The 12,325-nt window shown below is 38.2% G+C and overlaps 1 protein-coding gene across 5 annotated transcripts in view; it reads left to right on the plus strand.

Annotated features, from left to right (window-relative positions):
* The first annotated feature begins 254 nt into the window (after positions 1 to 254).
* Positions 255 to 12,325, plus strand: part of myo1b (myosin IB) — a 44,617-nt gene continuing 32,546 nt past the window's right edge. For 4 of the 5 annotated variants that reach the window (XM_026375992.1, XM_026375994.1, XM_026375993.1 and 1 more), the window contains exons 1-2: positions 256 to 371; positions 3,661 to 3,776. In XM_026375992.1, the coding sequence (XP_026231777.1) occupies positions 276 to 371; positions 3,661 to 3,776 (212 nt within the window). In that variant the 5' untranslated portion in view covers positions 256 to 275. Of the gene's footprint in view, positions 372 to 3,660; positions 3,777 to 12,325 lie in introns of all 5 variants that reach the window. The other variant, XM_026375996.1, reaches the window with a different exon arrangement.

The raw sequence follows: 12,325 nt of genomic DNA on the forward strand, positions 1-12,325 counted from the left end.
CAAGTTATATGCAGAGATTATTTTATGAAGTGTACCATTTTCATCCATTACTGGCTAACTTTCTTCTTTACTAACTTTAGTCATTGTGACATGGCTGAAAACAAAACAGGGGCCCTCTCATGAAACATTACTCCATACAAACTAGGGTCAGAAACTCCACAGGGTACCTTTTTTAATGTACGGTATGTGTGATGTATCTCTTCCTTCTTGTGTTTTGCTGTGTAGGGGGGGACACCTACGGCCAAAATGAGGTGAAGACGTCCCTTCTAGACAACATGATTGGGGTGGGCGACATGGTCCTCCTAGAGCCCCTGTCTGAAGACTCATTCATCGAGAACCTGAGGAAACGCTTTGACCACAGTGAGATCTATGTGAGTCTACCATTTTGTATTATAATTGTAAATCATAATAATATTGTAACTAAATGGCATTTGTGTAGCACAGTAACACTGTTATTAAGTTCTCACCCATGCCTCCAGACAGTATAGAAGGCTTCCCTGAGGAAACCCGTATTGTTCTTCCATTCCCTCACTCATTTTAGTCTTGGCTATAAGTAGTAGGACATACAGATACCACAATAACCAGCCAATCTCTAAATCAAATCACTAAGGAATGTAGATGATACCTTTAAGTGAGGCATGAAATCAGAGCTCAGGGACAAGGAAGACTGGCAGGCGAATGGCTGCTTAGCTCTTGAAAAATGGTGGTTGGTTTAACCCTCGTCCCTGTATATTTGGTTTTCTGGGTTTTGGGCTTAGTGTAGCAGCACTAAGCACGATTCTTCTGCTCTGCGGGATGGCTACTCTAGACATCAACCAAGATGAATACAGCTCTACCCTGGCTACTGTTGGCTAACAGGGCCTGGGGCCCAAGGGATGATGTCACCTCTTATAGCCATTATTGTTTTCGTTGTAGCTACGTATCTTGATAAGATGCACCCTCATGCTGCTGAGGAATGGGAATGGCATTTTCACATTTTAGATGCTAACAATGTCTGTCCTGAAGTATAAGCTGAGAGCTTTTTATTTCACGTGTGGTGCTGACCTAAATGCTGTGGGAACTAGTTAAACATGCAAACTTGCAATTTCTTTGTAATATACTGTAATCCCCCCTCAAGAGATGATCTTCTGACACCATCTGTAGTTTAGCACTGACTGCATATAAAGTGAAAGTAAATAAAAGTATATTTCACAGAATGCAAATAACATGATTCTGTGTTCATAATTAAATATTTTGGTAGCATAAACTGAACCTCAGGATTGATGACCAGGAGAATCCCTAAATCCTATACTTATCTAATAAATCTGTGGTGTACAAGCCTTTGCATGTGAATGCATTTTTTGCTCAAGTGGCATCATTCCTTACAAATGGCCCAAACCCCCACACCAAACTATCATATGACAGCTCACAGCAGAAGAAACATGGCTTTGTGTTCAGAGGGACAGCAAATCATATACCCAATAACTCTGTGGAAAATCAAAGAGACTGGAAAACACCCTGTTAACTGTTAACCCTGCTTTTTACAGTTCTTTGTTTGTTGTTTCTCAAACCTCTCTAACTCCTGAAGCCCTTGAGTTGCAAGAAATTACATATAATTCCTTCTTTTTCCTTCAGAACAAAGGTATAACAGGATGAACACCATGATCCTCACCTTGTTAAGTCACTAAAATGAATTCTTCTAGATATGTCATTTACACGTTTTAGTCCTTTTCATGTCTTCTGATTACTTACGGTCTTTTGATTGGTTATATAGTTATAGTTCTTGTATACTTTTCTTTTTTTGAAATTGACATCTTTGTCTTGTGTTCTGTGTTGTTGTTGCCGCACCATGATCCCAGAGGAACGTAGTTTTCATTTCACCCTCTACACGACTGTGTAGGATTGAAATTGACAATAAATAACTTGAACTTTGAACCTACTTATCAGGTCAAGAGATCAAGATACCTACATTTATTTCTGTTACATAATAGATAATTTTCCTGCCCTACTCATTTAAAATTATTCACTAAGGACCTTGCTTCTAATGACTTTTTATATTCAAATCATATTCAATCAATCATTTAAAGTTTTTTTTCCTTGATGTTTTTAAAAGACATCATTGTGGTGTGTTGTCTAGCACATAGATCCCAAATTCATCAACACAGTTTAAGTGATGACTGATTAAGGGAAAAAATGTATTTATGTAGCTACTGGCGTACGTCATCCAAACCAATGTATGTATAAACCAATGTTTTTGTTTTGTAATGAGTTTTTTTCAGGACATTTCGACTGCTATAGAAGTACAAAAGAAATGAAAATATACATTAACATAAATGGTATTGTGGTAATGATCAGTCTTTTTTTTTTTTTGTTGTAACGTTTGTAACATGCTACCACAATTTTGTTTTTTTTGTTTTTTTTATTGCAGTGGATGAGGTCAAAAGTTTGCTGAGGAACCCTCATGAGGAAAAAGAGATACATGATGATGATAGCAGTGGTAGGCAGCACAAATGAGAAAGCAATAGAATAAAATGTCACCACATTTGGTAGCAAGATATCAAATAAATAAATAAAATAATATATATATATATATATATATATATATATATATATATATCTATATATATTATATATATAGATATATATATATCTATATATATATATTATATATATATATAATATCTCTATAGATATATATATATTATATATATATATATCTATATATCTATCTGCAGAAAAATGGCTGTTGTAGCTCTGATGTTTTGTGTGTGTGTCTGTGTGCTGTCTGCTTTTGGTCAAGAAAACACATCATTAACACATGATATTTTGTTTACATTGCACCATTCTTTCCTCTCTACCCATCTCTGCACTTCAAAAGGGCTCATTCTGCCTCCGGTGTACTATTGAACAAGAAACTGTGGGAGGTTGTGATGTTGCCACAGGGGAAGGCCATGCTCCACTCATGTCAGAGTGGGTTATGCAACAGCCATTACGATGGAAAAGCAAAGAAAATGTTTCAGGTTGATGTTTGAAGTGCTATCTGGGCTCAGTTTGGAGCGTAGGAGGATGATGAAGATGATGGCTGGTTACATTTGCTTTCAGAAATATCTAACAAGTGTTATCATTTGAGAAGGACCTGTGTGATTGTTACATAAAGGTGTTATTTTATATGAAAATGTGAAGCAGAAAAAGCAGTGCTTTATATGTTTGAAGGTTTTAGATTTAAAAACTCACTGCTGACATCATGGCTTGCTTTTTAAAATTATTACTTTGAGAGATTTCCATTTTATATCCAGTGTTTTTAATTAGCTTCATTTGTCATTATCCAGACCTGTCTTTGCATGGTAGCAAGAACACTTGCACGCATGCACACATACTTAATAAAAACCCTCCTTTAACACCAAGAGCACTTTGCAGTCTGTGTTTACAGTGCACAGATTCCATAAAACTTACCTTGTTTTTACACGTCTTGAGTTTCACTTCAGGCACTACATGCCTCAACAATGCAATAGAAAGACCCAGCTGAGAAAAGCTGACAGAAGCAGAAATTGCCACCACATCTTAACAATTAACACCCAAATGTACAGTGGGATGAAAGTTGTTGAAAACAGTCTACCTTTCTGTGTAAAACTAAGAAAGTTCCACCTGGATCACACTAACTCTTTCCCATCTTCATTCCAGACATACATCGGCAGTGTGGTGATCTCCTTGAACCCGTACAGATCCCTGCCCATCTTCACACCTGACAAAGTGGAGGAGTATCGCAACAGGAACTTCTATGAACTTAGTCCACACATGTAAGTCCACCCTGTAGGAGCTCTCATCTCAGTGTACAGTAGAGGATACAGTGTACTAGATACCTCTGGAAAGATTATTTGGGCCCAGTCACTAATGCAGTTGGGTAGGGAGGGGTTGACATCAGAGGGACACTAGCTCTTATGTGGAGAGTCAGACTGGAGCTTCTGGTGGCCTTTCAGCACCATTGTATGCCATCTGTCCATTAAGTCAGCATGGCTGTGAGCATGCCAAGATTAGACAAAGCCCAGCACTCGTCAATTAGGCGGCTGTGTCTCTAGGCTGTGACAAAACCCCTCAGAGACACACGCTGAAAGAGCAAGAGTGCCCTTGTCCCAGAACAGACATACTCCCTGCAGACAAAAGAAAGCTCCTTAGCTTTACTTTATAGCCAGTTTTATAGAGGTGGCATGACACTGTTTCAGCCTGTGTAGTCCATTTTCTCTCAGATTTTTGTTTTCATTGTCCTTTCCATCTTTTCTTCAGTCAACTCATAGGGATGTTTTCGATGGTCAGCTACTCAGTGCATTGTTTAACAATTAAGTTTTGATGATGTCCAGATTTACCTATTGGCTGATCCTAATATTGCTTCAAAGTGTTCACGTATTTAAAGTTATTGCAATGACCATGTAATGGATTGCAAACATTTCTGTGGAATATCAGGCCAGCTATTCATCATGACAAGGCCTGTAGGCATGAAACACCATCACCAAACGTGTACATTGCTAGAAGTATGATCAAAAATGGACACATAGAAGAAAACATTTTTAACATGCTCTTAACTGCACTACCTCAAGATAAATGCTTACTAAAGGTGAAGGTCAAATAGGCAACTATTTATCAAAGTCTTTACAAAATTTTTTCATACCAAATTTATATTAACTGATAAAAAGGCCTACAACAGTTATGTAAAGTATGAATTAGAATATGCAGAAATTCTAAAACACCCTTGAACTAAAGTCCTGAATTATATGCTGTTTTCAGAAAATAGATTTTTGTTCTTTGTATGCTATTCAGTTACTGCTTTGGTGTCTAAGCCATGCCCACTAAGCTGAAACTGTAAAGGGCAAGACTGCAAACTCACAGAGCCAAGCTGAATAAGTCATGGGAAAATGCAGAAGCTAAGATATTTAGCTTTGACCTGGGTTTGGAGGCAATTAAGTGCCTAATTGAGTGAGGGCATGCAGAGATGGAATAGTTTTTTTGTTTTTTTTACCCTGTTTTCACATGAAACAAGCATCTCTCTAGCACGTGCTAAAGTGTGAATGGTTGCAGAATAAAATATAAGGTGGAATAAAATGGTAAACACAGCCTGATCGTTTTAGATGTGCGGTCAAATAGGCAAAGAAAGAACGAGCCCTAGAGCCCTGCCAAAACTCCTCTACATGTTAAAAATCACCTTACTGTTAGTCCTTAAGGAGATTAAGGCCTTTTTAATAGGGCAGGCTCTTTTTCAGAAGACTAAAATGCCAGTCAAAGGCAGATTGTTTCAACGTGCTACATAAATTGATCTTAATCCCTCCGTCAGACCATCTGGACCAAGCCTTATGGCTTTGCATTGATCATCTCAAGTAATGTCAAACCTGCAGTCCAATCAAATGCATTAACTGGGTTGATACAAGCAGTATGCTAACATTAAGCTGTCAGCTTCACTATGTGGACAAGACCTCTGAGGTGCGGTTTGCATAAATTTACAGCTTCTTTAAACTACGATGTCTGTTTACTTATCAGAAGGCACACAACAAAACAGTTGTTTCCACCTCCTTCCACACATCATAGTCAAACAGTTCTGCTGATCAATTGAAAATCAGAGTTGATAACAACTAGTGTTTCTAAACCTTTAGGAGTTTGGCGTATTATCTTTGCTTTAGCTATACATCCACACCATGATGTTTTGTTTTTTATTAGAATTTTGTGAATACCTGCTGCAACAAGTGTTGATTTGTGCTATACATTTAGTTTTAGCTGTATGTCTGATAGCAAATTCAGACACTAAGATAACTTTTAACTCACTATTACAAAGGGTCTCACAACTTCCCATATAAACTGAAAAAAAAGGTTCAGTTTTTTTATTAACCTGTTTTTCTTCTTTTCCTCTACTGAACCTTACTGAGCTGAGGGGCATTATTCCTACATTGGCTGGTCAGTGATGAAGGGGATCAGTGTTGGGCTTTAATTAATGTAACAACAGGGGTCCCAGGAATTCTTCTCTTTTCATCGTATTTGATCCTAATTAGACACATGAACAGTATAAAATCAGCAGCTCAGGACAGCTGCAGTCAGGAATATGAAGTGTCATCACTGTGTGGAAAACCATACATCCTTTGTTATGTATATTTAAATGGTGGGCAGGTGAATACATTAACATATTAATCATATTGTGCTTTTTGCAATAAATTGATAATTTAAAAGTTTGAGAGTAGTTGAAGGATTATCTCTTTGAAAGCAAATACAACTAAATGATAGGCTGCAAGAACATCCATCACATATAAACCTTTTTAAAAACAAGCATTGATGGAAAGTTGGAGAGAAACCTTCATGGAACAAAATGGTGTGAAGTCTGACAAGCAACAGATAACTGCTCAACCCCTGTACATTATATCACAAAACATTACCCTGTCAGTCAGTCAGCACCCTTTTGGACTCGTACCTTCCATACTATGCATATCTATATATACATACTATATAATCTCAAACAACAGATGTACATGATTTTAGATTATGATAATAGCCAGGAAAAGGTACCTAAACAGGATTTTGAATCATTTTGGTTCATTGTTATTTCCAAGTATATGCTTAAATACTGTTTGTGTGTATCTCAGTCCTGCTTTTTTTTTTTTTTGTTTGATTAAAGAGTAAATAAAACTCTGTGCTTTTGCCCATGGATTTTACACCTGCTTGTGTACTCCCCCGACAAATGGAGAAGTGGGTGTGTGCACACAACTGGAGGGAGAACTGCAATGGAATTTAACAATTTTACATTTTATGTTAAATTCCATTTTAATTACTATTACTGCAAATGAACAGTGGCTCATGTCCAAGCTAGAGACCCATATAGTAAATAATGATCAATTTAGAAAAACACTTTTCATTGTAGTTGTTAAATGCATTGTACCTTGAAAGTGTCACAAGATGCAAAATTCACAAACATATCAGAATTGTTTGTTTAAGCCAGGTGAAAAGTTTAGATTTCTAGCAACTTGCACAACCAAATTTATCTCCATTCATCAATCCATTATTTCCTCTACTGGCCAGTTTAATAAAACACTGTCTGCCCAGATGAGGCACTTTGTAATTAACTGGCAGGTGTTTTCTTCCTTCCATACACAGTCTGACCATTAGAGATGAACTAATCAGTGCCTTTCTACATGCAGAGCAGAACTGCAGATGGCCTGGAGTCGTCTTTTGTATGTTAGTTGCTGTTCAAGCCAGGCACAGATTGAGAAGTGTGTGTGTGTGTGTGTGTGTGTGTGTGTGTGTGTGTGTGTGTGTGTGTGTGTGTGTGTGTGTGTGTGTGTGTGTGTGTGTGTGTGTGTGTGTGTGTGTGTGTGTGTGTGTGTGTGTGTGTGTGTGTGTGTGTGTGTGTGTGTGTGTGTGTGTAGGCCACAAGCCTGGTGTCTCTGGGGTAGGATCATATTTCCCCAATGTTTAATGAGGTATTTAGACCCCCAATGCTCTCAGTGCGGAATACATAGTGCCACTAGAGCATCGCGACCTGGCTAATGGAGCAAAGAGGCCCCATGAAAAGCATATGTCTGCTCTCAGCTGTCTTGCACATGGCTATGACAGCTTGACTCTGATATCTGCTTACTTAGAGAGTTATGTCCAGGAATTGTTTCTGCCTATTAGTATATCTTCCTAGTATACCTTATGATCATACCCATGTGTGATAGCAAAGATTTTCAATGCCTGGCTAAAAAACAAAAAAAAATCACCACCTGGATTTAACAAAGCAAATGGGTAGGAGCATCCCATTGGATAATTACCGCATGGATGAATATTTTTCAACTGGCAACAAGTTATTTAACTCTAACTGATGCCAGGAGTAGCTTCTCATTTCTTAAACAACCATGTCAGAAGACGCATCCTGTGGTCGTTGAAAAGATGTCATTCTGTTTAAGAAGGGTCAAAAATATTGGCACTCAGCTAGCAAAGAATACATCTAAGGAGATTGCTGAAACTACTTAAATTGGTTTAAGAACTGTCCAACACATTATTAAAAACTGTAAGAATAGTGGGAAACCATCATCTTTGAGGAAGAAATGTGGTTGAAAAAAAATCTTGTATGATTAGATCAAATCATAGTTTAATAGTGAAAGTAAGAACATGGGTACTCAAGAAAATTAAGACTAAACTGCTTTGTGAAAACCACTTGTCAGTGAGGCTATTTGGGGAAAAAATGGCTTCAATTTGCTAGGAAGCATAAAGATTAGACTCTGGAGCAATGGAAGAAGGTCATGTAGTCTGATGAGTCCAGATTTACCCTGTTCCAGAGTGATCGGTGCATCAGGGTAAGAAGAAAGGCAGGTGAAGTGATGCACTTATCATGCCTAGTGTCTACTGTACAAGCCTGTGGGAGCAGTGCTATGATCTGGGGTTGCCGACTACATGACTACATCATGCTTAGAATGTGCTACCCAGGTGGGTTTGTCTGATTTTTAACCCTCATTGACATTTGTATCTACTGGATCCAGATAAAAGACCCAATTTACAGTTTTTATCTGTAATAGAATGGACTTTGGTGCCATTTACGACATTATGGCATCACACCTGTTTGTCTTTCCAGTCTGACACGTGGATCACTTTGTTGGAAAGGCAATGAGTGAAAGTTGTAAAGAAGTTAGTACTCTATCACCTAAAAATGAAACTACAGTTGTCTCAGAAATATTAGATTGTGCTTTCTTATGCGTTGCTTTTGACTCTAACCTTATTTTCAATAATTTGTGAACAAATGAAGATGGCATGACGATGGAAAAGCAGCAGAAACAGTTGTCACAGTTTGTTGTAAATCCTAAACTGAAGGCAATGACGTAAAAAGAAAAAAATAACTACTCATCTTTCCTATGTGTATTCTTTATGTTGTTCTTGACAGTTACAGCTGCAGTTATTTGGTAACAATTTTATGCCACGTGTACATGGAAAAAGACTGCTTTCAAGGAGGCCTGGATAAGTAGCAGCACAGAACCTGTACGTAGGTAGATGTAAGTGGGCACTTGATGAAATGGCATTTTGACTCAGGTGGGTAGAGTGAGTCCTCTCCAGCATGTGTGTTGGCGTAATGGTGAGCTCGGTGACCCTGGAGAGAGATGACATGCAAAGTATGTGTGTTCCTTTTTCCACCCACCTCTTCAGCCTAAGAATAAAATGCAAATGTATTAAATTGGATGATTCAACCATTTCTGCTAAATCGCTGCAAATTTCTTTTCAGCACAGCACCTTGTATACAGACAGACTTGGTCTGTCTTTCTCCTGGAAAGCTTATAGATTCCAAACAGTGCTGGTTGTTGCATTTGCAACATGGATTTGAAACCATAATTTGTTCTAATAAAAAAAAAAAAAATGTGATGATGCTGTTTCTATCACAGCCTTGTAGTTGTCAAGGTCTTTAATACCACTGAAGAAAATAGTAAAAATTAAATCAGAATTGTCACTACTCATATATTATATAGTATAAACTGTGAACTGTATTCACAGCATTATCTGATATTACTAAGTTCAGTGGCAATCATTAATATAGATGTTATGAATTCCTCTGTTATTTCACAGATAATGCCTCTACCTGTTGACTGGTTAAACATTGCAGGTGTTGCCATTTATTGCTTCTGTGAACATAAGATTTTATTTCATAGATTTTCTTTTGTCTGTGAGTATCCAAAAGCCATGGTAAATTCTCTCCTTTCTAAAGCAGAACAATTGGTATTGAGTTCTTATCTGTCAACACAGCTTGCATAACCAACTGTGAGAAGCATACCAAGATGGAGTTATATAAAACTATCTATAACAAACTAACTGTATCAGCCCTGTGTTGCCAATATTTGTAACACTAATAAGATAAATGTAATTCTGTGTATTTATTCTTTTTCTCAGACAACAGGAAATAACACAGATAGAGGAAAGAGCCTGAAGGAAACTACTCAGTACTAAATAGTAGTATACTTTGCTTCGATCGATACCCAGAAAGAAACATGTATTCGTAATTCATTATTTCATTCATTCGTTCTTGAATTGTTGCCACCATCTGTTTGCTGTCCATTATCTATGCTGTCAGCTCATAGTAGTAGCTCTAGTTAATGTAAGTCATGGGATGCAAACACTAAAATAAGTTTAGAATGTTTTCTGTTTTCATGCTGTTTAAATTAAAGAAAGGTTGACACACTGTACAGAACTCCCTGTGTGATATTACTGCTGTTACATGAAACCAGTTTTAAGAAGACAGTTTGCATACATGTTTGAAATGGATGCAGGGTTATTAATGTTTTAGGTCAAGGCTGACAATGTGCCATTCAGTTATGGAAATCTCTTGCATTCAACCAGCTCACCATTTATGAACGGATGCCATTCCGCTTACATGCCATTTTTAATATTTTCCTGTGACCTCTTTATTTTGACTCTGTTAAAGCACTGTTTAAAATTCCTTCTCTCAGTCTGTTGCTTCCTCTTTTCTTAGTGTGGAGAAGTTGTCACTCACCAGCGGGTGTCGTACACTGTGGTGGCGAAGTGCGACCAGCGTTACGCTGTTGGTCAGACCCACAATGACTCAGTCTGTTGTCAGAATTGGCTCTGTGGGTCACACGGTCGCCTTTAGGACTTTAGGACTGTACCAAGTTAGGTATTTAAATGCAGCTAGCGTGCTTGTTGAGACGAACAGGACCACTCCCACTGCTGTCCTTAGAAATAATGAGCAAGATCTTCATCCTAGAATCCCTTCCATATCAACACAGTGCACTAATTCAAGGTGAAATTGTTATACATGCTAGTGTGATCACCCAATGTTAGTGGTCTGTGTGTACCAGTAGCACTATACTCAAGATGTCCAGATGTACTTTACGTTGTAAGGCCTCCTTGGACCTGATGTGAGCAGAAACCCTGCCACAACGAAAATCTGATACATATGGAGAACAGGATGAAGAGAGGAAGTCCTCAGACCTGCCAGAGCTGGTGCTTTTAGGGCTATTAAAAGACACCTTGCCTTCCATGTTTTCATCATCTTTGGCTGTGCACATGCGGCTATGGCAGACTATTCCTTAAGTGTGTTTTTCCCTGTCTTCTAGTGAAAGGCGCAAGGATATGGTGTCATCCATGGCCTCTCATTTATCATTGTATGAAATTGCATGACAATTCAGTCAGCTCCTCTGGCTATTTTAACACCTGGTAGTTTGTGTGATAGCTTCATTCGTATAATAAGCTTTTTAAATATGTTAGATACAGATTCCCGTAAAGCTGAAGCTGAAAGAGGCTCAGAAGAGTCTTTGTTTCAATATTGCTTTGAGGATGTTTTGCTACCTTACTCAGCATGCTTATTTCCTGCTTTTTCAAGGATCAGACAAACAACTTGGACCTGTGTTTTTCCTTGCTGTGGGACATTAAATTGCTGTGCAGTAAAGTAAATTAAAGCCTTGGACCCCCTCAAACCTTGTTATATATAGATGGGAGATTATCTATGACTAATTTGGTAGAGGTCTCAGACAACCTTTACTGAGTGTCAAATAAATTAAAGATCTGTGGTAGCAGATCTTCACTGAGCTTTTAATTTAGACATGTAAGGATATTTTATATTGCACCTTGTAACTTGCACATTCAGAATGCTCTTTTGAATGTAAGACTTACTTACTTGTCTTATATTCTTTCCCTTGTGCCCGTGCTCTTGATCTTATTTTTACAACCCGTTTACAGCAACTCATTGTCAAATCTGATACACAGATGGGCCACATCTGTCAGTACCAAAGGTTTTTGTTCTTATTTGTCCATCTTCCCCCTGCCCACCCTCCTCAGCAGGTTTGCCAAAAATCTTTAAATGGATGCCACTGTTTGTGTGGGTTTGAGTGTGTTTGTGTGGGTGTTTCATTCACCATCCAACACATTTATCCACCTGGTCATATGGCTTCAGGAAAGGGTCAGTTCCATGGTTGCTCTATTGGAGCCAGGCGGATTTCCTGGCACTTCATGAGGAGCCTGATCACACTGAGATCACAGGCTACTATATTGCTCCCCCATGCATACACACATAACAGAAACATAGCTAAATTTATCATCAAAGGAATGACTGGAGTTTTTCCATTTTAGAATAGAGAAAAGAACATGTTTAGTACTTTAGTATGAAGACACCAAGCTCTGAGAAAGTTGTTGTTTTGTTTTTTTTTTCTTTACTGAGAAAGGTATTTCTTCTTTCTCCCAGTGGCTGGGTGGGCTGTGCTATTACAGCTTCATTAGCATCTACAAATCATGTACTTAAATTGTGCTGAATCTGCCCTCAAAGCACTCCACCCTTTCAAAATTCAGGTCACACACTGCATCCCCTCCTGTGTCCCAGTTACCAGAGGTTGGTAGTCAA

The sequence above is a fragment of the Anabas testudineus genome, chromosome 21, assembly GCF_900324465.2.
Source record: "Anabas testudineus chromosome 21, fAnaTes1.2, whole genome shotgun sequence".
Taxonomy (NCBI): Eukaryota; Metazoa; Chordata; class Actinopteri; order Anabantiformes; family Anabantidae; genus Anabas; species Anabas testudineus.